The sequence below is a fragment of the Gymnoscopelus microlampas genome, assembly GCF_963454915.1.
Source record: "Gymnoscopelus microlampas genome assembly, chromosome: 21".
Taxonomy (NCBI): Eukaryota; Metazoa; Chordata; class Actinopteri; order Myctophiformes; family Myctophidae; genus Gymnoscopelus; species Gymnoscopelus microlampas.
Genome location: NC_139958.1, coordinates 8,823,897 through 8,851,874, shown reverse-complemented (window position 1 = coordinate 8,851,874; position 27,978 = coordinate 8,823,897). Strand labels below are relative to the sequence as shown.

The following is a 27,978-nucleotide window of genomic DNA, read 5'->3' as shown; positions in this document are numbered from 1 at the left end:
CTGTGTTTTGAAAGTGGCATATCCCTCGTCAGGCATGTACTGCATGATGACCTGTTGTGGAAAAAATGAAATGAAAAATACATTAAAATTGTAATGAAATAAAGCAGAGGTACAGGTATATGTACAGTATAGGTATTCTATTATATTATAATAAAATAAAAAAGATGCAAACTGTGACGTTATGTCGTGTTGTCGATATTCTGTTAAAAAAAGTGCATATAATTTCACGTTGTGGATGTTCAGTTATAGAAAAGGGTGAAGAAACATTGACATTCTTTTCATGCAATTGAAATGAGGTGGCAGAGAATACATACATACAATAAAAAAGGTGCAGAAAAGAATGACATTGTGTTCTGTTGCCGATATTCAGTTACAAAAAAGATTTAGAATCATTGTCATTGTGGTGTTGCTGTAAATAATATGCTATAAAAAAACATTTTGTGATCTTCTCATTTGCCTCCCTGGCTTTGACCTGTTCTTGCTCCAAGAAGCCTTTTTCTTAGGCTAGTTTCAGTGCGTGACCCCGGTGCACAAACCAAGTAGAAATCAGGCTTTGCATGGATGATTCCTAATCATCAAGTTGACAGAGCATAGCCACGCCCCGTTTGATCCAGTGCTGCGGGGGCTTCTCAGAGGGTAACGACATGCCCATTACAAAGTTGGTGGAGTGGCCTGTGGTGGAGAGGGTGCCCTTTCTCTCGCTGGTTTTGTAGATAGGGCAGTTATATATCGTCTGAACCACTTCAGCTTTCTCCCCTAATTTCTCTTCTACTATTACGAGTTTGACCCAGATGCTGGGCATGTCGGAAAATAGCTTTTTGGGTTGCTGTTCAGTCAGGATTCCCTTTTCTTTATCCCAGGCAGCTCCGTCCACAAACAGCCCCTTAATATAAACACCATCCGAAGGGGCTGTGTCTGGCTCAGTTTGAAGAACCTCAAAGTCATAGCCCAGACGGTCGATGGCAATTTGATGTTTCCTGGCGTAGTTCTGCATAGCTCCAGTTAAGAAGGCCTGGGTGAAGAAGAAGCCTGGCAGCCAGAACACATCTGGTTTGTCAAATTTATACCAATCATCCAGGAAAGTGAGCCTGGTGCGCAGGTCTGTGATGTAGCTCCCCAGGGGCTTGAGGCTGGGATATGAGCGTTTGGCCCATTTCTCTGGGACTTTGTTCACCATGAGACTGTTTGCAATGGCCTCCAGTTCAGCATCCATCACAACCAGACCCTTAATCGCTTTTAACAGGCTCTGTAGACTACTACGGATAACAGTGCACAATGTGTTGTAGCGCTCCATCTCTTGGACCAGCACGGTGTTCATACTCTCATTGTATTTAACAGGGTACTTTTTCAAGGCAGCCGCAAGGTCGAAATCGTCTGGAAGATTTGTAAGAATTCCATCTGCTACTGCAAAGAGGGCGTCGTCTCCTCCAGAACCGCCTCCGCTACCGCCCCCTCCTTTGGTGAGCAGCAGCGAATCAAACAGAAGCTTGGTCTGCTGCAGATCTTTAGATATGTCCACGTTTTCATGCATTCCAAACACATCTGGGTCCTGGTCGGGAAGTTCCTCAATATACAAGATGTAGTCATCATAGGTGGATTTATTTGGGGCATAGAATTGGCCACCTAACTGGTACTGTTTGGTATTGTCCATGATCTCGAGGTTGTAGAAGTCAGCCAGGATGCACAACAGCAGTCGTCTATCCCAGTCATCTGTCACACGACCACCATAGTTACACTCTCCCGTCAGGTATGTTATGGCCTCCAACGGCACCTCTGCATATTCATCCACAAAAAGCTGCAGCTGTCTGATACTGATGTGAAGGTCAGACTCGTTGAAGCCATAGGGAACATTCCAGCCCAGGGGACCATACTTCTTCCTCTCCTGAACAAGTGCATGGAAGAAGCAGACTCCATACAAGAGCTTTTCCCAAACAAGCTCCTTTGCAGGATTATCAGTGAATTTATTGAAAAACGTTGGATCAGAAACGGGGTCTGACAGGTATGACTGTAGCAGGTTGAGTTTAAGTCCTGTTGGCGGCTCATTTGTCATTTTTACACAGTTTTGCAGGATGGCGACTGGAAACTTGGGTGATGGGTAGCTGGTGAGCCAAAGGCGGAACTCTGCTTCAGTGTCCGCACTGATGTCCTCACAAATCTTCTCCAGTGTGGGCATCCAGGATACAGCCAGGTGACAGTTCTGCAAACACACCCAGGTGCCCTCCTTCATAGCTTCATTTATCATCCTCTCAGCAATGGGACCCTGGCCCTGCCCCAATGAGATGGATTGGAACTTGGAGCCATCCATGCTCATACCACTGGCAAATTTCAGTAAGCTAGCCATGGGGTCAGCTCCCGGTGACAGCACAAATACGAGAGGGGTGGTGCAGTTGGAGTCCAAGTAGATCTTTTTCAGTTCAAAGGGTGGGGGCTGCACAAATTTCTTCCCCAGATTGTTGGTCACATAATTACTGATCGCTAGTATTATCTTATCTGGTCTGAGGCAGCGGACAACAATCATTTTCTGCAGACCGTTGAGCTCATCACACCACGGGCTCGGCAGACTTTTGTTGTGGGGCTCCCTGCTGTCATAGATTGGCTTGAAATCATCCGAGTTACTGGTGAAAGCCTCTTTTAATCCCGTTAGGCCAGATAGGTCACTGGCTCTGCAGACTTCATCCCAGCTATTTTCTTTTAGCCAGGTGTCATCAGGATTGGGGTTGACATTCTCAAGGCCCACTCCTCCAGTCAACAGAAACATGACTTCCGCTTCCTCAATCTTATTATCCGCCAGCAGGATGTTGGTGCAGAGCAGGAAGGAGAAAAGGAGTTTGTCCTTCTCGAACAATGAGCGACAGATGTTACAATACAGGTTATAAGTGAAGTGATTGATCAGTTCTTGAAGCCTTTTATCCAGGTCATCAAACTTTTCACTGACTTGGATGGATTTGGTGTAGAGGTTGACAAACCAGGTGAGGGAGTACTGGTACATTGGGTCTATGTTAGCCAGGTCAGCAATGCTGAAGAAGAGTATAGACGAGCGCTCGGCAATCGGCTTGTAGCCTTTTCTAGATTCAGCTATCTGTTCATCTGTTTTCGCAGCACTCAATTGTTCTTCATTGATGCTTTTTGACTTAGCATTTGCTTTGTCAAGAACCTCGATAGCGTTCCCATCATCCAAAAGGTTCCCCTCAGACTGCAGCAAGGACAGGATGTTGTCCTCAATATCCTTCAGCTCTTTCTGGTTTTTTGCTGTGTTCAGAATATTTTCCTGCCTCTTTGCTTCCAATTCTGGCATCTCCTCTGCAACCACAATCCCCAACAGCTGGTCCTCCAAACCCTCTGGCGTGATCATGAAATTGAGCAGGGATACCTTGGTGGCCAGCTCTGGCAGGTAGTGGGGGTTGCGCAGCTTAGTGGTGATAAAGAAACAGAAGTCATTATGGTAATCAATTTCTTTGTCCCCCAGTTTGATTCTTAGCACACCACCTTGCTTGAATGTTTGCTTGAGCAGCACTGGTTCTAGTGAAGGGTCCAGCTCCTCCCCTACATTCTCCAGCAGCAGGGGATGTCCAAAATTGATGCTGGTCTCCAGAGTTCTCATGTAGTCCTTATCTGTCAGCTTGATGAGCTTCAGATCATTTTCTTTCTCTTTTTCCTTCACCCACTTGTTGGCCTGGCCTTGAGGGTCAATCATCAAAGGCCATCGCCGTGAGTTTGTGACAATAACGCCATTGTCTATGGAGAAAGAATCATTGGGGAGTCCTGCAATGTTCCAATCTCTAATCTTAATGGGATCCCCCAGGGTCTTACTGAGAGAAAAGTCATCAGAACAATGGATGTTCTTAGACTGGCAGAGTTTGGTCCACAATTTCGTGCAATCCTGTCTGAAGCCAGCAGTGAAGGCTCCAAGATAGGCTATGACACCAGCAGAGATAAGGACATCACCAGTCAGGTTGTCATAAGTGTTCTGGAGGTTTGTTGCTTCATCAAACCATCTGGCCTTCTCTCCCCCAAGGCTCTGGATGAGCTTTTCAGCCCTCTCCAACCGTACCTCACACTGCTGCACCTCAAATGCCAGGTCGGCTGCTTCTTTTGCCCCATTTTTAAGATTGCGCTCAAGTTCTTCCAATTGGTCTGTCACCTCCTTTAGCTCAGCCATCTTTACCGACAGCAATTCCATGGTATCAGACAGAGATTGCTCAGCCTCTGCTAACTTCAACTTTTTGGGACCCACCTCCTTTGTCACCCTGTCATAAATTTCCAAGGCTTTGATCCACTTGCACAGGCCCTCGGCTGCAGAGGAAGCTTTAGCAACTTGAACTGGGTCAAACTCAGGATTCGTAATGTATGATTTACGGATCTTCTTCATCACGGCTTCTGGAATGTTATCCTTGTCGTATTGTTTTAGATTCTGTAGGAAATTCATGTCACCCAGCAGCTTCTTGCTTGGTCCCCAAAAGTCCTCAACCTTCTTTGGACCCCCAGCTGGATCAACGATCTTATCTGGTGTCTTCTGCATCATCACACACACGGCTTCCATTACCAGTTTCACACCTTTTGGAGGATTTGCCATTGACTTCACAATTGTCACATCAGCAGGCTTCAGCGTACCCAAGGCTGCTTCAGCCTCTTCCAGTGCAGGAAGGGCTTCAGCCAGGTCACCCTCACACTCCTCCTTCAGCTTCTTAGACTCTCTGGCTTTTATATTTGCCGCCTCCTCATCCTCGCGGACGCTCTTGCTCTTGATCTCAGCCTTCGCGCTCTCCTCTGTAACATGTTTCATCATCTTTTCATTTTCTATCTTCGATGTTTCCAGTATGGGCCCCTTGGCTACCAGCTCGCTCTTCATAGTACTCACCTCTGACTCTGTGCCCGCCAGCTTATCCAGACCATTAGTATACTTCAACTTGGCCTTCAAGACCATGTCTCGTTTCTGGGTGAGAAGCCCCTGGAATGCAGCGATCAGCTCCAGGTAGGAGGTGGGTGTCACATAGTTATGACGACCCAGGTCTGACAGGAACCTGTTTGACATATCTTGGACAGAGGTGTGGAATGTTTTGCAGATGGGCACCACCTCCTGCCGCTCATGGTCACTCATCTCCAGTGACTCTAGAAAGGTGTTGGCCACCCGCTCCAGAGCTTCCTCTGGCCATGGCTGGAACCAGTCGATGGTGCAGCAGTTGATGAGAGAAGGGAACTGCCGCAGGCGATTTCGGAAGGCATCTCCAATAGGACTGAAGGCCACCACAATGTGCAGGTTTTCCCTACAGCGTGTCACGAAGTAGGCAAATACCGCAAGAGGGTCGGCAAGTTCCATTCCCTTCTTAAGAGCAATTTCACCGACTAGGTCTATAAGCGTTTGCTTCTCGTCTGCAGCGAACAGGTTGGGGACCTCTCCTGTATTCAGCAAACTGTCTACATCTTCTAGAAAAGCCTCGTCTTTGATTTGAGCATCAGTTAACAGGAACACTGTCTTCTGACCCTCACCTCCAGCCTTCTGCAACAGAGCCTTGAGGTCGTCCCTCCATTCAACTATGCCGTAACTCTTGGAGATCTCTGGTTGGATGATGATCATGCTGGCCATGTATGTGGCCAGGCGGGTGATAGACTGGCGCCCGCTGCCTCCCACCCCCACCAGCAGGGCATTCCCCCCCACCTGTTTCAACACACGGCAGATGCGAGACAGATGCTCCAGGACATAACGGAAGATGACGAGGTTCATTTGATTTGTGTTTGTTTCATTGTATTGTTTCAGACAAAATTCTGCTACCTCACAAAATTCATCTGTGGATGGTACCTCAGCATAGAGGCGGTCTTCAGGATCCAGGTCAGGTTTCATGTAGTCCCCAAACAGAAGATTACGCATGTCCTCCTCAACCAGTGAAGAGCCTTGTTTCAGGTGATCAAACACGTTATCAAAGTTCTCCTTGAAGTTCTTTTTAAGAATATCCTTCATCAGCATGTACAACCAATCTCGGTCAAAGTCATCCACCAGGCGGTCATAGAAGACACGGAACACCTCATGGACAAAGAGGCGGATCATAGTGGTTTTGCTTTCCAGAGACTGCTGCTTTATCAACAGGCAACCCTGGATGACACGTGAAAAGTCTCGCAGGTTGAAAGTGTAATGAGACTTGGCTGGGGTAGGAAGTAGTTGAGCCATAGCTTCCTTGTACACTTCCATTGTAGCTTTCACAATTTGACTGCCGACATCAAAGTACTGGTCAGGGAAGTCATTGTTTCGGAAGTGGAAGTCCACCAGTTTGGAGAAGATGCGCACCATGGTTTCGTCGCTGAAGGCATTGATGCTGCAGACGATGAAGTGACGCTGGAAGCGAGGCGACACAGAGTTCCTCCCACCACCAGGGGGTCCCATAGCCGCTAGGAGCTGCAGGTCCTGGAGGGTGATCTTGGAAGTGTCCTTTATGTCATACCAGTTTCCATGGTCCATGTACTGGCGAAGCAGCTCAATGGGAGGCTGTGAACCAAACTGATCGAGAGCAGGCATGTTCATGTCATCCACAAATATGACACATTTTTTCCCCGGAGGAGGGCCAAGTACTCCCTTCCTTCTCCTATTCAGTGAGGCCACAATAATACTCTGGCTCTGGTTGGCAGTCGTACGGGCTGAGAAAGTGATGAGAAATGGCAAAAAACGTTCCTTTTTTGTGTGGTTCAACAGCTTTTCCTTGACATACACTGACTTTCCAGTGCCGGTAGGGCCCACAAACAGTAGAGGAGTTCCATAGGTGATACAGAGGTCCATGATGTAGGTGTATCGGATAGTGTCTATGGTGGGAACAATAATGTCTTGCACTTTGGTGTTCTTGTCTCCCAGGACGACCTTCTTGATGTGATCATCCCAGTGGACCCAACGACCCTTCCCTTTAAACTCATAAGAGTAGTCATACACCAGGTCCTTGTCATTTAAGGAACATTCCCATTTTCCCACAGAGTCTGCCTTCCCTGTAACAGCTGACCTGACGAACTTATCAAACTTGTTCCTGCTTGCTGAATCCAAGCTCCCCCCCACAGACCATATCAGGCCGAAGGCAAAGGCTGCCATTATCCAAGTGCGTATCTCTTTATCTCCAGGAGGATCGTCTTTGTCCGCTAGAGGTTCAGCAAGCTGCATCTCAAAGAGCCGGCACAGAGATATCACAACGTTGCTGTTACTGGTGACAGCGACTTCCTTGCAGTGGTTACGCAAAGTTTCCAGCGCAGGTGGCACAAGCCAGTTGAAGAGCCCCAGTAGCAGAGTGCTGTTTTTTTCTTTCTGCAGGGGCTCTGGTAAGGTCTTCATCCAGGAGGTTACCAAGGGCTCCCAACCCAGCTCAGACGGCTCCATGTAGATCATACCACATCGACTCACCGTCGCAGGTGAAGCCTGTGCCAGGTCCATTGCTTCAAAAATCATACTCATCGTATTGGACATCTGGATGATCTCACCACTCATCAGGCACAGTTTTCTGTTGTCATCCAGCACAGTGTTCATGCTCTCAATCCATAATGTGTCAATAGGTCCATCAAAGATCAACCATTTACGCTGCGTAGTCTCCGCCGATGAAAAGGCACGAAATATGTTGGCCACATTCCCATCTGTCCACTCATAAGAGATTGGGTCAAATTGTCCAAACAGCTGTCCCATGGTGATAGATTTAGGGTTCACTGTTTTGAATGTGACCTTCTCTTCTTCTTGTCCTGCCTTGTGCATGTAAGTCAGAGTGTCAGCAAGTACATGTAGCACTTCAGTCTTCCCAGCAAAGGGCTCTCCCACCAGCATGAAACCATGCCTGACTATCATCATCTCATATGTCTGGATCAACTTCTCCTGGAAAAATGCTGTGTTTTGTATATTCTTCTTGTCACAGCAAATGTTGACAGCTTCCAGAAACAGCTGATAGTCAGCTTCTGGGAGGATAATGTCACGAAACAGATCGCTGGTGATTCCTTCAAACAGTGGAATGTCATGCGAGAGGAACTTAGGCTTATTCACATCCTTGATGGATCTCAGTAGCAGTATATCTTCATTGTCTTCAGGGAATTTTTGCTTCAGGTTTCCTGCAGCAACAAGTACAGCCTTTACGGCCCTCATCCCATAATCATAGTGGAATTGAGAGGACAGCTGCTCTGAACACAGCCTGTAGGTCATAGCAATTTTTACTGATAGGGGTTTGGCATCTTGGAAGCCATAGGAATACAGAGAGATCTCTGCTATCAGGGTATAGTTAGGGACCATCATAGCCACTGTTCTGAACAGCACCTTAAGGTTGTCTGGGAGTTCTGAGCGTCCTGCGTAGCCAGGGTTCATTGTGATTGACACAAAGCAGTTGGGGTTGAGGTTCAGCAAGGTCCCTTCAAAGTCAAATTGGTCCTTCTTCTCTTCAATGGCTCTCTGAATGCAGAGAACCTGCTGGCCCACCACAGACAGTACTTCAAGCTCAATGCGGTTGAACTCATCAAAACAAGCCCATGCACCTGATGATGCCAGACCTTTGAAAAACTTTCCCATCGCGATATAATCCAGTCCATCAGAACAATTGAAGACTACACACTGCACAGCTAGAGCTTTGGCCAAGTCCTTGGTGGTCTCAGTCTTCCCGGTCCCAGCTGGACCCTCAGGTGCTCCACCCAAACTCAGGAAGAAAGCACCGATCAGGGTTCGGTAGCATCGGTCAGTAAGCGGGGTGATAACCAGCCGGCATGAGTTGCCCAGATACTCATAGGCATATTTGACATCACAGTTGATGATGTGAACACGCACGTTCCAATCTTTCTCATCATTTTCTTGCCAGTAGTAACGAAGCTGAGCTAGCCACTGGAAGTCTTTTGTGTCTTTTACACCTCCTACTATTAGGTCATTGACCACATCTCTGGCATGGACGTCGATGGTCACCAATGCCTCCAGTGTGATCCGGGTTTGTTTGACTTTTACCCCTCTCACCATCTCCACAATGTCCGATAGCTGAACCCGCAGAGCTTCGTAACATTCGCTTAAAGTATCTGTTGAGATCGCATCATTTACTTCCTCTGTCCAGAAGATCTGAGATGTGCAGAGCACCACCTGTCCAGGCCAATTCCTCACCCAATTGCAACGATCGTTGCGATCGTAGGCCAGTCTGGACTTAGCTACCTGATCTTTGACACTTTTAATCATTACATCCTCCACCTGCAACAGCCACTTCTCCACAGCTCCCTTTGCTGCCACGGTGGAGATTGTTTTGATGAGAGAAACTTTCTCCTGTTCGCCACTGTACATGGACAAGATATCCAGAGTGTCCGTAAACTCAAGTTTGGCGATGCCCTCAAAGCACTTTTTCAGATGGGGCTGCACTTTCAGTGGGTCTGTGGTCTCAGACAGAATCTCCAGCATCTCGTCATTGGAAAGGAAAAAGAAACGAGGGAAGTAGAGCCGTTTCTTTTCAAGGTAGATGTTAAGTCCCTTCATGATCTCTTCCAGAAGCTGGTTGTCATTTGTGAGTCTTTTAAGCAAGTCAGGCACTGAGGTGGCTGAAAGAACTTTAGGATCCTTGACAACGTTACCCATAATCTGTTTCCAGTCTTTATCCACGATTTGAAATTTGCGTCCCTCCTCAGGCATTTGCTGCATGATGTCCTCAGATGAGAAGATGGGCTGCAGGTATTGCCACTGGGCCTGCACTTTCGTCCACTCGTCTATGGTTTTCTGGGCATTGTCGAGACTTTTCTCCCAATTCTCAACATCTTTCTCAATGGGTTTGATGTAGGGTGATGCCCTCATGGTCTGCGTCTTAACGATGTGATCATCCAGCATAGTCATAATGTCATCCACGGCGTTGAGAGCGTTCACCCCAGTTTCTTTGTATTCTTTGTAGCCGAAAACAATATCGTTCCATTCCACTTGCATTTCACTCAAAGCTTTCTCGAAACCAAACTCTTTAGTAGCATTGGCGCAGATGGTTTCAATGGACTCTCTGATGTGCGGTTTCTTTTTGAAGACCTTTAGAAGACCTACCATAACATCGCTCAGACTAGACTCTAAACTGAGCACATAGGGTACTTCCTTTGAGATTTGATTCGAGATATTTGTCAAGTGGCGAGGTTTGATACCAGGGTTACACAGCATTTTCACCTTATCGAAGTCCTTCCTGAACTTTTGGATCTGGGCTTTAACCTTTGTACCTAACTCGGATTTCTTCTGCTTCTGCTCAAAGGTCTTCAGTTTTGTGTAGACAACTGAGGCCAACTTTTCCATCTCTGTAGCCATAGTGTTTCCATCTAGGTCCTGGATGGACGTTTCCATCCATTCCTGCTCAGTGTCCTGCCACTCCAGCACCTTTTCAAAGAACTCCTGGTAAGGTTTAATGCTCTCCTTAATGGCCTCCAACTTAGGGTAACTTGACAGTGACATCTTGAAGAGGGTCTCTTCCTTGTTTATGAAGGCAATGTCTGCATTCAAATTATCCAGGTCACTTTGTACTACCCTCATGTCTGTCACATACTGCCGTATATTGTCCAGCTCAGAGCATTTTCCAAACTCTTCTGTACTTCCCCCCGCCTCATCTAAGTCACTTATCAACTTGTCCTTTCTTTCCTGCAGCTCCCGTTCTCCTTTCTGTCTATAGTCCTCCATCACCTCATCATTGAGCTTAAAGACAGGGAGGATGTTTTGTGGCCATAGAAGGACGGTGGAATTCAGATTCAAATCCTCTGTGTCAAAGATGTGCACGTCCAGAAGGTAGTTTAGTTTCTGATTGGCTTCCATTATCTTGTGGTTTAGCTCTGCAATACCCTCTACCCTCGTGTGACTGATGTAAGCAATCATCTCAGTCATTTCCTCAGTGTTCTGTGGGATAATGCTAGCTTTCTCTTTGATGTTTTCAAAGTCCTGACATATCTGAGAATTGTGCTGTCGGTGGTCGGTGACCAGTTTCTCCAAGAGGATTTGGGCAAATTGCGTACTTTTGTTGGCCAGCCCTTGGTTCAGCTCCTCACAGTACAGATGGACCATGGTAAAGTGGGCTATAACTGGGAGGTTGATAATCTCCTTGGCTAGCACACGATACTTCTCTACACGCTGAGTACACTCATCAAAGGTATGTTCTTCCGCCATGAATTTATCCACATCAGCCTGTTCTGTTCCATCGACCAGCCGGCCATAGTTGTCAACATAGTTCTGGAAATATTTGCCAGGTCCCATTAGGTTCTTGTTCACAGCGTCTTTTACAGTCGTCTGAGCCCAGGCAAGGGCATGATCAGCCAACTTGGCATTAACAAACGAAGTGGTGGTGGTTTCTGTTATCCATGACTGGATCGTCTTGACTTTCTGCAGAGTATCTGTGATGACATTCAGAATTTGCAAAATAGTCTCTTCAAGGGCTTGAAAGCTGGGTTGAAGTGCCATCTTTTCATCAACCAAGGTCAGGTTAATACGGAATAGTGGCAAGCGGTGGGTATTGCTTGGATCATATAGGTCGGCAAACTCATTCATACTTCTCTCAAGCAGGGATTTCAACTGATTGGAAATGAGGGTGGATACACAGTTGTAGAAGGCATTTAGTTTCTCAGGTCTCACATCCTTCATCATGTCCTTATTCTTCAGTAGGCCTCTGATTTTGCAAAACCAGGAATCATGGTCCTCATGATTAATGATGTTGTATTCAATATCATTGCATTTAGCAGTTACTTTGTCCTTAAGTATTTCACAGTACACTGGTCCTTCTAACCAGACTTCAGGGTCAGGCAGCAGCAGTGGGGAAAATGTCATATAGCCGATATCCAAGACAGCACGCATCACTGGATGAAGGATGTATAAAGTGTCATTTATTTGTTTGTGGTTCCTAATAAAGCTATCATGCCAGGGTCGGGAGGAATCGAGAGCTGTTGGAGTTACATCCTTCGGTTTCCTCAGAACAGTTCCTTTAATGTCTGGCTTCTGTAGTATAGTGTTTTCTGTATGCTCAACCAGTTGTTTGTGGAAGTCACTGCGGACCTCCTCGCAGAGATCCTGTAGTATTTCTTCCAACCCAGTACCCTCTCTAATCTTAGGTGGCACGCGAGTGAGCATATTGTCCAGCCACTGCTGTGGAATGGGCGCTATCTTCACGCATTGTTTGCGAAGCCCGTGGTTCATCCGCTTCCGATCTTCGCTGTTCATAGAGGGTGAGTTAGTCATGGCTGTTTGTTCAGTAATTAAAATCCTTTAAATGCCTAAAAGAGTAATTATTTAGATGCTAACAAATCAAAATTGTTTTAATAATACTCTCGGTTACCCTACAGTTTCTTATATATAGTAGCCTACCTGACGTCTGGTCTGACGTCACACAACACAAATTGTTGCCTAACAACCAGGCCTGGAATTTCGTCATTTTAGGGGCAAGGCCACTTGCACTTGGCCTTTGATGTTGTAATTTGTTTTAGGGCACAAAGGCCAAATGCCCGGGCTGGAAGGCCATCAAATAAAACAATAATAATTATTTGAGAAGCACTGAAGTCCACGGAAATAATGAATTAATATAGTACAAGGATAGTATAACTATCTGTGAAATATAACCCATTTATTTCACCAAATAATGTATTGGCAAATGACCAATATTTGTACAAAGTGATAGTCTATTAGTCTCAATATTTGTCACATTCAGCCCTAGACTTCACTGACTGTAGGTAGGGGTCACATTAATCACATTATATTCACAGATTAGAGATTTTATGTATTTTCCCCACAAGTTATTTTCATTCAAATGAAATGTGATTGAACTTGCACGAATAATGACGTTGATCTTTCACTATTTGAAATATTGTATTTCTTAATTATTCAGATCTTCTCTTATGGGTATCCCTAGCACAACATATTTTCACAAAGGCGTCCTCCCTGATTTAGGACGCTGCTGCAGGTGTGCTACAGGCCGCAGCCAGACCTTCCCTCTGGTTGGCTGCTGCTCTGTCTCGCCACAAAGTGGCAGCAGTTGAACTTTTTTCAACTTTGCCGCTTCTCTTTTTGCTGCATGGCTCCACCTCCTGCTGCAGTGGGTAAAACGGCAGTCACTTCTTTACACTGACAATGCATTCAATCTCGGCACTTTCTCAGATTGTGTCCGTGAAATACAGCTGCTGGTATGAATTCAGCGAATTGGTAAATAAAATGATAAATGGTGCATTTATCCAAGGCGCTTTACAATTACATTCACCCATTCACACACACACATTCACATTCACACACCGACGGTGGAGGAAACCATGCAAGGCACCAACCTGCTCATCGGGAGCAATTACGGGTTCAGTGTCTTGCTCAAGGACAGTTCGACACTAACTCTGGGGAAGCCTGGGAACCTCCGGTTGACCTCCTGAGCCACTGCTGCCCCTTTGAAATTCAGTTCTGAAATCCGATTTTTGGGCTCTAATCCTTTAAGTATTAGAACCCAAATGGTCATAACTCAGAGCTATTAGCTCTGAGTTTCCAAAACTACCTTTATATTGTGTTTACTCAGAGCTATTAGCTCTGAGTAAACACAATGTAAAGGTACTTTTGGTCAGTTGGTTACATTTTTAAGTATAACATCACCAGAGAAAACACTGCTGGTATAGATTTTTTGTTTTTATTATGTATTCACATAAATAGTAGAGAAACTACAAGAACATATTTAAACACATTTGCATTAACAATACATAATGATTATTTTTTTTTAAGTAAATGTCAATTGTACCCATTCATTTCATCCTTTGGAAAAAGAGGGTGAGTGAGTGTTTTCCCCCATCTCTTTTTAATGACATGAACTTCACTCTATCATCATCATCATCATCATCATCGTCGTCGTCATCCTTTCTTTCATAGTTTTTACATGATAATAAATACCACTATCCCAGCCAGGACCTTTGCCCTGACTGCTCCTTGGAGCACAGATCTCCGCCAGGCCTGCTCGCCTACCCAGGGCTTTGTCAGTCGTGGGGTGCAGCCATCAGGTCTCGAGGAGTCTACGGTTCTGCCATGCTTAGAGGCCCCTCGAGCTATATAGGCCAAAATGTGAAGCGACCTGTTATAGGGCCACCATGAGGCAGATTTGAGAAATGGAGGGGTGGAGGTTCTTCCTTGGCCTACTGCGCCCGTGTTAGGTTTCATGCCGTTCGGCTCAGCAGTGCCGGAGATTAGCCGTCACACACACACACACACACACACACACACACACACACACACACACACACACACACACACACACACACACACACACACACACACACACACACACACACACACACACACACACACACACACACACACACGGACGGACAAGGGTGAAAACATAATCTCCGCCTCCCGGCTGTTTCGGCCTGGTGGAGATAATACTAACCAAACATACAGATTGACTGTGAGTTCATCAGGATTCGCATTAGGGCTGGGCGATATGGACAAAATCAATTATCATCATATTTCTGACCAAATAGCCTACTGTAAATGTATATCAATATTGTGAATGATAATTGCGTGTGACATCAATTTCCTTTTTAACTCTTTCAAAATCCTTTCAAAAATGGAGAAAATAGACGATCTGGAGGCTCACAACGCGTCACACTGCAACATGTTTTGATAACTTTTCACATTGTTTTAAGTATAAAATAAGGCTCAAGTGATTAAAACCAGAAAAAGACTTGACTACTCCAGACGATATCGAGTCTCATATCACAATATTGATATATCGATATATATTGCACAGCCCTTATTCACATACAGATCATCAGAGGTAATAATAATGTACTCTACACACTCGACTGCAGTCACCTATTCTTTCTCTGTTGTTCCTTCCTTGTGGCCCAGGTCTTTTTGGAGATGGAATGAATATTTGTATCTATTAACCTGTAACCATATTATATATATATAGGCTATAGATTGAATTACTGTTCCAAGCAACGTTGTAATAACATAATATGATATATATTATATCATTTTGTATTGGGTGGCTGTGAACCAAGCTTTGACAAGCTGGTTTATAACCTGACAATTTACGTAGGTCCCAGTGGCCAACAGTATAAGTCTGTGGTCGTACTGGTCAGCTCCCAGTGACCAACAGTATACGTCTGTGGTCATACTGGTCAGCTCCCAGTGACCAACAGTATACGTCTGTGGTCGTACTGGTCAGCTCCCAGTGGCCAGCAGTCTGTGGTTGTATTGACCAACAATAGCAGACTGTGGGCATAGTGGTCAGCTCCTAGAGGTGAATGTGTATTAGAAAGAGTGTGAATGTGAAGCAGGATCACAAATTACTTTGCTTCATAGTATTTCATGCTCAGCTCTGAAGACCCCCTTGTGTTCCAAAATATACAAATATTTAATCCTTAACCAATTAAGGTCTGTTTCAATTTACACTTACTGTAGTGAAATGGACCTGAGTTGGCTCTGTACTTATGCTCTTGTTTCCGTCTACATCTACACCATATCTCTTTGCCAGAAATAGCAGATCTGCAAGCTCACAACGCATCACAGCGTGACATGCTGTGAGCTTGTGGATCGCATCCACTTATGCCGAATGTTGGACTATGATGAGTGTGTGTGTGTGTGTGTGTGTGTGTGTGTGTGTGTGTGTGTGTGTGTGTGTGTGTGTGTGTGTGTGTGTGTGTGTGTGTGTGTGTGTGTGTGTGTGTGTGTGTGTGTGTGTGTGTGTGTGTGTGTGTGTGTGTGTGTGTGTAGAGGGGCTGTTTGTAGTATTATTTATTCACCATTAGGTTTCTATAAGTCTGTAGATTTGGCAATACAGTCTTATACAGTATGTATGACTTTTACTCTTGTTTACTGGTTTCATAAGGCAGTTATCAGTGACACTGTGCTCTTGGTCCCATATGTCATTATTGTTACTTTTTCATATTTCTTTTATTTTAGAGAGAAATTACATAAAGTTCACATTGAGCTTGTGAAACCCTTCAGTTGCTTTGGTCCTGTGTGGATAAAGCATAAAACTGGAATCTGACTTTGACAATGGAATAGAACTGGAATCAGTGGAATAGAACTGAAATCAATGGAATAAAACTGGAACCGAAAGAAAATAACTGCATTCATTAGAAAATAATTGGAATCGGGATTCATTTGTTTCTTTTGATGTCAGAATTCCTAACTGCCTCGTCTTTATGATCTTCTAGTAACCGATCATCTAAGATTAGGCCTATACACTCAAAAAGCTAAAATAATTAGCTTAAAGGGGACCTCCCTTTATAACTTTTCTGGGGTCATTTTCACATCTACTCAGGCATTTGTATGCATCCCAGACAGTTTGAAGTTGCTTGATTCAATATTTAGATATTTTACATGTATTTGATCAAACACCCCCCCTTCATATAAGCCAATTCAACGTCAAACTCCATGTTTTACTCATTTAAAACACGCATCCCTGCTAAATGGAAAGACTTTTTTTGTTGATGAGTTATTTCATTATGTTAATATTTATCTCTGTAATATACTGTTGCATTAAGGAGTCATGTAAGTCCATGCATGAAATCAATGAAGTCCATGCATGGAATAACTAATCAAAAAGCCAAGGTCTCCCCATTCATTCGAAGGGCAATATCAGTCACCACAAGCAGGGGTGTGTGTTTTCAATGATTCTAACATGGAGTTTGAGTTTGAAATTGAATGGGCTTACAATATATAGGGGGGGGGGGGGTCGGTGTGTGTGGGGGGGTTTAGGGGGGGTGCATGTCTGATCAAATGAATGTAAAATATCTAAATACTGAAACAAGGATATTAAAAAACTATCTGGGGTGCACACAAAAGTCTGAGTAGACGTGAAAATAACCCCAGAAGTGTTTTAAAGTGAAATGACCCTTTAAGAGCCAATCACGTTTTGGTTTTCCACATTCCTTAAGCCATGCCTTAACAGACAGAACTTTAAGGATTGCAGTCAAACGCTATACACACAATGTCTTATATAAATACCATAGTCCCCATAATGACTTTATATTTACAGTCAAAATACCATAGTCCCATAATGACTTCATATTTACAGGCAAATACAGTCCCCATAACACCTTTATATTTATACAGTCTAAAACCACATTCCCCATTATGTCTTTATAATTGCACTCAAATGCCACAGTCCCCACAATAACTGCATTTTTACAGTCAAATGCCATAGTCTCCATATTGTCTCTATATTTACAGTTAAATACCACAGTCCCCATATTTGTTTTCATATTTACACTCAAATACCATAGTCTCCAAGTTGTCTTCATATTTACAGAAACGTATCATTGGTCCCCATAATTTCTTTTATATTTACAGAGAAATACCACAGTCCCAGGGCGTCCCGGTATAGCGCAGGGGGTATATAAGTTCCTCCCCACCCCTGTAGAATCTGCGGCTCGATTCCTCCATCCATGCTGCCTCCGGCTTGGCCTCGCGCACCAACGAAAACACAGCTGGCTGTGTTTGTGGGTTGGAAGCTGATCTCTACCCCTGCAGGTTGGTTGGGGTGCCCAGGGACGTGCACAGATAGACTCTAGGTGGTGCTAGAGCACATGCCCTTTGCCATCTTGTCCAGAAGTGCCCTTTTTTTCCCAGTTTACAGCAGGGGTCTTCAACAGGGGGTCCGGGACCCCTAGGGGGTCCTCAGAGTTACTACAGGGGGTCCGCCAAATCTTTATGTGATATGATTTTTCTTTTTACCGTAACCACTCGAAACCTAGCATCCCTTTTCTGCATCCCCTAGTTACTTTACACCACTGGCAAACGTCACATGTCTCAGAGGAGAAACGTGGTTGTCTGCACCGTCCAGTGGCCGTTGGCAGTAACTACACATGGGGGGAATTGGCAATAACTATGTTGGGAAGAGAATTTGGAAAAACAACTAAACAGTTGTTTAAATAAAAATAAAAATCAAATGAATCACAGTACTCACAATGTCTTTATATTTAAAGTCAAACAACATGGTCCCCATGAGGTCTATTTACAGTACAAGTCCATGGTGTTATTTCTTGTATTTTGTTTTTTTCCTTAGTGTTTCCTTGGAGCGTGATACGGACATTCTATGTGGTTGTTAGAGACTTCTTGGAAGAGTCTATGGGCGGGGGAAAAAGCATATTTGATAATAGAGTATTAGTATAGTTTAGGGTTTTACAAACTTTGTGTCAAATTACATTGCTACTGTAATTTTGTGATATCATTTTGAAGAAAGCAGCTTCCCAGTTATTCAGTTATTTCAATTCAGAAACATGGCTGACAGTAAATGAAACAATATCACGTTGTACATTAATTTAATCAGGTTAGTCAGTGTGACCAGTGACCAATACTAATCTCTCATGTACAGTATTTGTTGTTTGCATTTCTATAAATGGTCTGTATATCTATACAGTTGTTTGCGTTCATTTCCGGGCAAAAAGAGTGACTTTGACAGCTGTTTCGCCTGACAATGTTAGTAAATGAGTAGCATTTAGAATGATCAACGTCTAATCAATGGAGCAACTGTTTTGGATTTCCACCATGTGGAGTTACATCATGGCAAGGTAACTACACAATCCAAACCTCCACCAAAGCGTCCTTGCCCTTTAAATGTGAACCTTGGGGGCAATTGCCATCCCCTGGGAATTCAAATGACAAAACCCATGTCAACATCTTGTGAACATCTTGTCAATAAACAATCTATTCTTATGTGACAGTGTGATGTAAGAGCAACATGGCAGATGAGTAAAAATGATCAATTAACTGACAAATATTCACCTGTTACTTGTTAAGATGGGAGCTGATCTTGTCTTTTCTGATTATGTTTGTGTAGGGAATCTGAAATAGAAAGCAAAAACATACTCATTGGAAATGCAAAACCATTGTGTTGTCAGACTACCCATTGCACTGACGTGTCCTCCTGTCCAGGCCAGTCTATGATGTCATGTTTGATGGTGACATCAGGGAACTCCATACTGTATATTAGGAGTTAATGATCTATCTATCTATCTATCTATCTATCTATCTATCTATCTATCTATCTATCTATCTATCTACAAACTACATATAAACACACGCACGCACGCACGCACGCACGCACGCACACACACACACACACACACACACACACACACACACACACACACACACACACACACACACACACACACACACACACACACACAATGAAACATTTCTTTCCACTGTGTGTGCATGTGCATGTGCATGTGCATGTGCATGTGCATGTGCATGTGCGTGTGCGTGCGTGTGCGTGTGTCCACACGTGCACGGTTTGCGTTTGCATGCATGTGTGTATCGGAGGCAGCTAAGACAAACACTGTCTGTCAGGCTGTCAGCCAGCTGTTGTATTGATTGATGTGAGCCTAACTACACAGATGACAACACAGTCATATCTCTTCACCCATGAAAGGCAAACCAGCCACCGCATGAGACAAAATGTAAATGGCTTCGCTATACATTCTTAAATAAGTACAGCATACAGCAGGTAATAATCTTAGTTTCACCTCATGTCATTCTGTGTACACTACACGCCCATATATTTGGGACAATTATGTTGCGATATAGACTATATCACAACATAATTGCCTCTATATTACAGGGAGGGAATAGCCCTTTTTTGTTGCACATTCATTGTGCTCTATCGCAGGTTAACCTAGAAACTTCATTTGGTCTTTAAACTGTTGAACTGCCTTTGTGTTTGATGGGACACATTCACATTTTGCGTTCATACATTTTGAAGAGTCCACAGGTAAAGTGTTCAACTGTAAATTACAACAGTCCCTGGCTCAGCCTCTGCTAGTCTGTCCTGTCTTGGCCTGGCCACACCCAGCACCAATTGCAGGGAGGGAGACACCTGCACTCAATTAGCCTTCATTAAGACTCATTATAAATTGTATAAACTGCAGTCTAGGCAGACAGCCAGGCTGGTCCAGAATCCCAGATTAGTTAATAGTGACAGTGTGCATAAAAAACAAACATTGAGTTGAGTTTGTTTCATGTAGGCTGCACAGTGAGGCTGTGCCTGGGGTTTGCCTCTTCGGCTTGGGTAGTTTGTGTGCAGGATGTTTGTCTGGACTGCAAGACCTATGTTCTTAGTAGGCCTATTTCGCTAACCATTCTGATAGTCTGGTTAGTGAAATTATTTGTTTAATAATGAATTAGATGTTTAATTCATCCTGTGTCATTTTGAGGTTTGGTTTAGAATCTCCCTCTCAGCTTTCCTAAAGCCTGTGTCTCTTATGTGGTCTGTCTTTCAGCTTTCCAACTGTCTCTTCTACACTAGCCTCGATCTCCAGGCTTTTATTGTTTCGTTTTGTCTCCTTCTCAGCTTTCCTACTACCTGTCTCTTCTACACTGTCTCCCTCTCAGCTTTCCTACTACCTGTCTCTTCTAAAGTTGCTACTGTCTCCTTGCAATGTTACTGTATTCATTATTGTGGCCAACTCTTTGTAGCAGTTGTTTAGAAAGTTGTCATTTGAATAAAGTGTATTCTTGCCATTTGTAGCTGTTGGACCATCTCTTCTCTGTAAGCCAGTTCTCGTTTCATTTGGTCCTGGAAATTATCTGAAGACCATAAAAGAAAAAGTAAGAAAAAAGTGAGAAGAAAAAATGTTTTCTTGTTTCACCCACTGGAATACAGCATCTCTGACATTAAAAAGACTCTTTCTGTTGTAAACCAACAAACCAATAGCCTACAGTTTGACTGTTGGCTAATTTAAAGGCACATTTCTACCTAGTTTATGGTATTCTATTCTATACATGTATCATACTGTACATGCTCATATCATACATAGCTCATATTTGCTTAACGGTGTATGAGGCACTAAAGATTTAAATTGAAAACATAAAGAGAATAAAGAAAGACAAGCAGAGAGAACGACGTGAGACTTACGGAAAACAGGAAAGGAGGTGGTGCCTTTCAGCGCGTGAAACTCCTGTTCCAGTCTCCTCCTGAAATCAATCTGTTCCAGGAGAACCTTTTGCAACTCCTCTGTAGGAACGACAGCAGGAGAGTGACAACAACACAAATTAAAAAAGAAACCAGAAAGGCAATGCTTCACTCTGACTTGACCACCGTTGGTTTCCATTATAATTGTTATTAAAGTTAAATGAAAATATAAAACATGAAAGAAATGTGTGGAGGTACTTGGAGCGTGCACAAGAAATGTGGTGCGACTTTCTTTTAATGTTACCTTTCTCCATGTTTTCAACATCTTTCTTCTGTGGGACTGGAGAGGAGGCACCTTGGTTTTGGTCAGCTAAAGAAGAGACAAAAATAGGAAGAATTCTCACTATAACTTTTCAAACTTCCTGTTTCAAAATACTCCTTCATAATAGATTAGGAGGAGAGGAGATGAGAGGAGAGGAGAGGAGAGGAGAGACATTTTCAAGAAAAGAAAACATCATTGCAACACCTCGTTTCAGCCACAAGGTGTCAGTATGACTCCGTCATAACAATAGGGAATAATACTGGTCTGACATCTCAAGGTTCCGCACATCACGTGTCCTAGAGTAGCAATGTGTAAATAAACAAATTTAAAAAACTGTTTCCCAATAGAATCAGCATGCATAGATGTTCATACGCTATCTTAAAACTGAAGGATTTTTTTTAAATAAATACTACAAAATGTGAGAAAGAATAAAAACAAATGTAGCCTATTACAAAATGGCAACAAGCTGTGATCTTTGAAAAAAAACAAAAACAATTCCTCTTCTACATAATTAAACAAATACAGGATAATGAATAAATGAATGAATAGGCTATTTTACCATTACATCAAGAAACAATAGTGAGTAACCAATCAGTTTATCTGCTATTGTGCTTTAAATCAATTTGTTCACCATGCTATCAATCAGTTTATCTGCTATTGTGCTTTAAATCAGTTTGTTCACCATGCTATCTTACAATGATATCTGTATTATGACACATGAAACATTATATACCTTGACCAATTTATCGCCATCTACATCTTGTGTCTGTCTGTCTGTCTGTCTGTCTGTCTGTCTGTCTGACTTTTCTGTCCCTCTATGATTCTTTTCTCTTCTGTCATAAAGAAAGAAAGAAAGAAAGAAAGAAAGAGGGGAAGAGAGAGTGAGAAATAAAGAGAAAGGATAGAGAGAAATACAGAGAAAAGGGGGAGAGAAAGAGTGAGAGAGAGAGAGAGAGAGAGAAGAAGAGAGAGAGAGAAATGAAAGAGCGAGAGAGAGAGAGAGAGAGAGAGAGAGAGAGAGAGAGAGAGAGAGAGAGAGAGAGAAAGGGGGAAGAGAGAGAGGGAGAGAGAGAGAGAGAGGGAGAGGGAGAGATGGAGAAGGAGAGAGAGCCTCTCTGCTCTGTCTCATTTGACAAGCAAATTTGCAGACAGTGCCTGAGGATAACAACCTCGTTTGACAGTCAATTAACCGTGGATAGTCAAAGCCAGAGCGGTTTGCATTACATAAATGGAAAATTAGATTATTTTTTTATTCCCTCCTCCCTGGAAACAGAGAAAGAGGGGGAGGGGGGGGGGGTTAAAGACAGTAGCTCGTTGGCACGTGGAAGTATGCCTAATCATTTATGCCCCGTCGTACGACGGTGTCGCCCCCACGCCGAAGATAGCCAATGTACAAGCTCACGATGCGGTGGATCCGCGACGCGCCGTGAGCTTGTAAATCGGCTACTTTCGCCGCTTGACGCGCCGTTGTACGACAAAGTATAACTAAATCAGGCTGTAGGGATGGTAGGAAAGGAGGGGGGTGGGGAGGGGGGTTACAGGGAAGGTGCACGCCGAGGAGGAATCAGGTCTTCTAATCACGTAGCGCCTCCCTCCGCACGCAGTGCCCAGGGAGACGCGCGGCAATCAGGGGAAAGGTGGTCTCATTTAATTTGTTTCGTGTAATTTTTCGAAATACATTATACATTATGCGACGGCATTATTATGGTCTCCCTCTGTGTGCTATAGCTATGAGTGTGTGTTTCTGTGTCTCCGCCTGTCTGTGTGTGTAGTGCTTGTGTGAGTGTGTATGCGCGCGTGCGTCCGTGTGCGCCCGTGTGTGTGTGTATGTGTGTGTGTGTGTGTGTGTGTGTGTGTGTGTGTGTGTGTGTGTGTGTGTGTGTGTGTGTGTGTGTGTGTGTGTGTGTGTGTGTGTGTGTGTGTGTGTGTGTGTGTGCGCGCGCGCGTGAGCGTTTGTGTGTGTAGCGGGTGTGCAGATGTATGTCGGCACACAGATGTCATAAAGCACTTTTAATGTCTCAGTGATGGATATAAAGAAAAGGCAATAAGCTTGTGATCTTTTTTTTCCCATTAGGGAACAAGAATTCCTTCTGTTTTCTTTCCCTTCAACATCATTAGAGAAAGAGAAAGGAGGAGAAAAGAGAGACGTTTGCTGTTGATGGTACGAGTCTGAGATGAGACAGACGCTGTACTAAAGTACAACACTTAAACTACAACACTGGGGGAATGTCGTTCCAGAGTTGTACCTTAGCTTTCAAATATTGTATTGTGATGTACAATACACGTCTCTGTGTGTTGTGTTGTAGTTGTTTAAGTGTTGGCTTTCATTTGTTGACGCAACCAACCAACTAACCAACTAAAATAATCATGATGAAAGAGCAAGTTGTTGTGTATTTTGTACCTGGGGTCTCTCTCCAGTAGTCAGGTGCTGAAGTCTCATTGTCTGATACAAAGAAACCACTGTGCTCTTTATTTTCATCTGAAATACAGACAGACAGACAGACAGACAGACAGAGATAGAGAGACAGGGAGAGTTTCAGTGAGGCCCATTGGTTGGACAGTAGCCTACCGTAGATAGATAGTTGACGCACGCACGCACGCACGCACGCACGCACACACACACACACACACACACACACACACACACACACACACACACACACACACACACACACACACACACACACACACACACACACACACACACACACACACACACACACACACACACACACAGGGCCACAATGAAGCATTTCTTTCCAGTGAGAGGTTCAGGGTGCGATGTACGAATAGAGGAGCAAATGAAACGTCCCAGTGATATTAAAACCACTCATTCACACAGTAAGATGAAACAAGCAGCTTGTTTCACACATCCCATGAAACCAGAGTGTGAAACCCTCCCATGAAATACCACAGTGTAACAAAATGTCCACGATAAGTCAAACAAATAGCTCACGTGTTTACCAAACGCCTTCTAAATCAGTAGTTCTCACCCTTTCAAGATTGTTCAAAAATGTCCAAGAATATCAGATGTACTGTACAAGCTCACAGCGCGGCACGAAGCTTTCCCGGTTTTGAAACTATTATTTAACTATTTACAATATCTACAGATTTCGTTGATTCAAGATATGTTTGATTGATTTTCATATCGACATTATCTTCCACAGTGATATTATGAACAGAAATATAACAGTGAAGTATCATAATTTTCTAAACGAAGCTAAAATACACAGGTAAAAATATATGATATGATATTGTATATTACACGCATATCGTACAAATCAGATTTAAGTATAGTACTGAAACAATTGGTTTCCAGTCATTTGGCCTTTATTCTTCATCTTGTATTGTTGTGGTATTTTGTATATGTGTGTACTGTATGTGAGAAAACTCCCAAGTCTAATGTATTGTATGCTAATGAATGGCTGATCTGATGATGAGTACAAAACAAAACAACTGTTAGATGTGATCTTACCAGTGATACTGGAGCAGTCTTTGGTGGCGTAGGCAGGGAGACCTTCATCTCTACTCTTATGGAGCTATACGCAGAGAGGAGAGGAGAGGAGAGGAGAGGAGAGGAGAGAAGAAAAGAAAAGAAAAGAAAAGAAAAGAAAAGAAAAGAAAAGAAAAGAAAAGAAAAGAAAAGAGAAGAGAAGAGAAGAGAAGAGAAGAGAAGAGAAGAGAAGAGAAGAGAAGAGAAGAGAAGAGAAGAGAAGAGAAGAGAAGAGAAGAGAAGAGAAGAGAAGAGAAGAGAAGAGAAGTCAGACCTCATCATGAATGCATGCTTATATAACTGACAATTCTGGATTGGGCCTTTATAAATCCTTTTTTTTTATTACTCAGAATTGTATATCGTCCCGTTCCATGTGTCTTTAAAAATTATTCTGCAACTACTATTCTGCTACTGTTTCTAAGCAGGGAAGTCCTTCTGTATGCAGCCTTACTGTCTCTGATCTCCATTGATTTACATCATGCAGATGTGTTATTGTTATTATTAGTGTTGTTGCTTTGCATCTTTGTGTCGCCCTCTGCCTCCCTCCCTCTCTCTCTCTCTCTCCCTCTTTCTCTCTCTCCCTCTCTCTCTCTCCCTCTCTCTCTGAGGTCTAGTTATTGTGTTGAGTTGACAGGTTAACGATTAGCGCTGCCCTAACAGGGTTGTGATGACAGAAGGAGAACAAACACGAAGGCGGCCATATTAACCAACGCCGTATAGCGTTCCTGTTCCTATTATCCAGGATCAGAGGCCAGCTCCTACAGGGAGAGAGGAAACCCCAGCCTATCAATCTGCTTATGCAGATCACATCAGCCGCCATTTAAATAATAATTAGCTAAAGGGGCCTGGGGGAGATATTTACTTTTTTGTAAGCCGGGTCGTCTCGCGGAGTCGCGGCGGCAGGGAGAGTTGACAGGCCGGCAGGAGGGGAGGATGACGATGATGGGAGGCTGGGAGGAAGGGGGGAATCTTGCCGGGTGGGGTCCGAAGAAGAAGAAGAAGAAGAGGAGGAAGAGGAGGAGGAGGGTGGAGGGGAGGCGGTGGGAAAAGGGTCCCCGCTGGCGGCCACACATCCTCTCCTTTCCTTCCCTCTCTCCTCTCCCCCGCTCTCCCCCAGCGGCGCAGGAGGCGGAGGGAGGTACAGGCCGTTCGCGAAGCTCCCCGCCTCCTCGTCCTCCTCCTGCTTCGACGACTCCACGTCCACCTCCTCCCCCTCCTCCTCGCTGCCTGCGCCCTCTCCTTCTCCACCGCTGTCGCTGCCGTAGCTGCAGCTGCTGCTGGGCGACAGGCGGCGGTGGCGTTCCGACCTGCCGAGCGCCGCCGCGACCCTGAACTCCTCGTCCGACCCCCCGCTGACTCCTCCTCCTCCTCCTCCCCCGGTGCCGTGTAGCTTGGCGATGCTCTCGGCGTCTTTGATGACGGGCCGGAAGGCAGAGCCGTAGCTCGGCTTCCGGGCCTGGAGGGTCGGGGCGTCGAGTAGCTTCAGCCACCCCTCGGACGTCACAGGGCGGAGGTCGGTGGTTACCGCCGGGCACTCGGGATCGAACAGCCCGGATCTAGGTGTCGTCGCTCCACCGGTTCCGGCCATTCCTGCTCCGACCGCGTTCCCGGCCATGGCGCCAACGGGCTCACCGGGGTCGGACAGGTCCAGGAAGGCCTGGCGGAGAGAGGAGTTGTCTGCTAGCGAGGAGAGGGCGCTGGGCTGTGGCTGGAGGTACGTGGGGACGGGGATCCCTCCAGCGGCTCTGGGAGGCCAGAACATGCAGAAAGGAGGGTAGAAGGTGTCTTTACGGCCCGGCCACAACAGGCCGGACAACCCGGCTCCCTTTTGCCCCGGTGAAACCTCGCTGTCGTCCTTCTTCTGCTGGCAGAGGCCGAAGGCTGGGAAGGAGTAAGGGGAGGGGAACAGGGAGGTGGGAGGGAACTTCTGCAGCATGCCAAAGCCTTTGCTCGGGACCGGGATGACGGGGTAGCTACGCGGCGTCTTATGGGGAGACAGACCTCCTCCGTCCAGGTCCTCGTCATCTTCGAAACGGCCTCTCTTCTGACCGCCCAGGTCTGGACCCATCATGTGAGGCATCACGGAGCCAGGGAGGGTCTTCACAGGTCCCATGCAGTGGGAGGGGAGGGCTCTCTTCCGACTGCCTCCGTTGAACATCGCCTTCACGTCCTCCCATGCGAACACCAGGTGATCCGGAGGCACTTTTTCAGAGAGTTTCAGGTGCCGGCGCCAGGAGTTAAAGTTGGCGGCATCTGGCTGGGTGTACTTGGCCTCTGGGGTCCGATGGGAGTGGAAGATGAACTTGTTTGGGGAGAAGTACATGTTACAGTACGAGCACTTGATGCACTTCGCCCGGGAGCTGTTGTAGCGCGCCGGGATGAAGTTACCGCGGCTGCCCCACGCGCACTCGTGGGACACGTCGAAGGCGAAGTTGTCCGGCAGCTTGGGCGGGTTGTTCTCCCCCAGAAAGGACTTGCAGAGGCGCTCCGCTTCGCGTTTCGTGATCATGCCGCACCGGCGAGACGAGATGGGCATGGCGCCCGCCCGCCGCAGGATCTCCAGCTGGACGGGGGTGCACTGGACACAGGTGATGCCCAGCGCCACGCGGCGGTTGTGGATCTCATTGTAGCTGTAGTTCTTTAGCAGCGTGTTCGAGATCTGTGCCAGGCAGAGGCGCTCGATGCTGTCGATGACCAGGGACACGATGGGAACGCCGTACAGGACCACCTGGCCCACTTGGTTCGGCTTCATTTGAGAGGAGGGTGGGTGGGGGGGTCTGGGAGGGGTCAGGGGTGAGTCCTGCTGGTAGGCACCTGCCGTGGTTGTCATGGTGATGTTGTTAGGTCCGGGAAGAAAGGTCTATTCCAGACCAGGAATAGGGGGAAAAAATGTTTTTGGGAAGCAACCTGTGGAAAGAGATGGAAAGAAAGAAATTAAGGAAGAGTGGAAAAAAACAATTCTGATGAATTGTATTATAAAATACATTATCAACCAGGACCAAGATGGCTTAAGCCTTATGAGGCTTAACAATTGCTCGGCGATAATTTGTTTATCACATACCCATGGTCTTATTTATTGACTAATACAATGCTGAAAACGCAATATGTGCTTGTGGCTGTCAGCCTCGTAATTACGCAGTCATTCTGTCACCATTATCCTACACCAGCTTATTTTTCTTCGTTCCTTTTCCCGTTCCTCTAAGACTTAGAGTTAGACTTAGAAGTATGATTATTACTATTATTAATAGTATTATCATTATTATTATTAGAAGAAGAAGAAGTTACACACTGTCTACCTCTCTGCTTTCCTACTGTCTGTCTCTACTATGCCGTCTCCCTCTCAGCTTTCTGTTTGT

The 27,978-nt window shown here is 45.0% G+C and overlaps 2 protein-coding genes across 2 annotated transcripts; both read right to left on the bottom strand.

Moving 5' to 3' along the window:
• Positions 1–568: 568 nt before the first annotated feature.
• On the bottom strand, positions 569–12,154 carry LOC311037789 (dynein axonemal heavy chain 12-like; the record flags this gene model as incomplete). Its single annotated transcript, XM_084047079.1, has 2 exons — positions 569–11,494; positions 11,873–12,154. 2 exons carry the CDS (start codon positions 12,152–12,154, stop codon positions 569–571), a joined length of 11,208 nt encoding a protein of 3,735 aa, XP_083903205.1.
• Positions 12,155–18,679: 6,525 nt separating this feature from the next.
• On the bottom strand, positions 18,680–27,374 carry skor2 (SKI family transcriptional corepressor 2; the record flags this gene model as incomplete). Its single annotated transcript, XM_084047964.1, has 7 exons — positions 18,680–18,736; positions 20,415–20,482; positions 20,811–20,909; positions 21,112–21,177; positions 23,531–23,608; positions 24,605–24,668; positions 25,485–27,374. The coding sequence occupies 7 exons, from the start codon at positions 27,372–27,374 to the stop codon at positions 18,680–18,682; spliced, it is 2,322 nt and encodes a 773-aa protein (XP_083904090.1).
• Between the last annotated feature and the right edge of the window lie 604 nt (positions 27,375–27,978).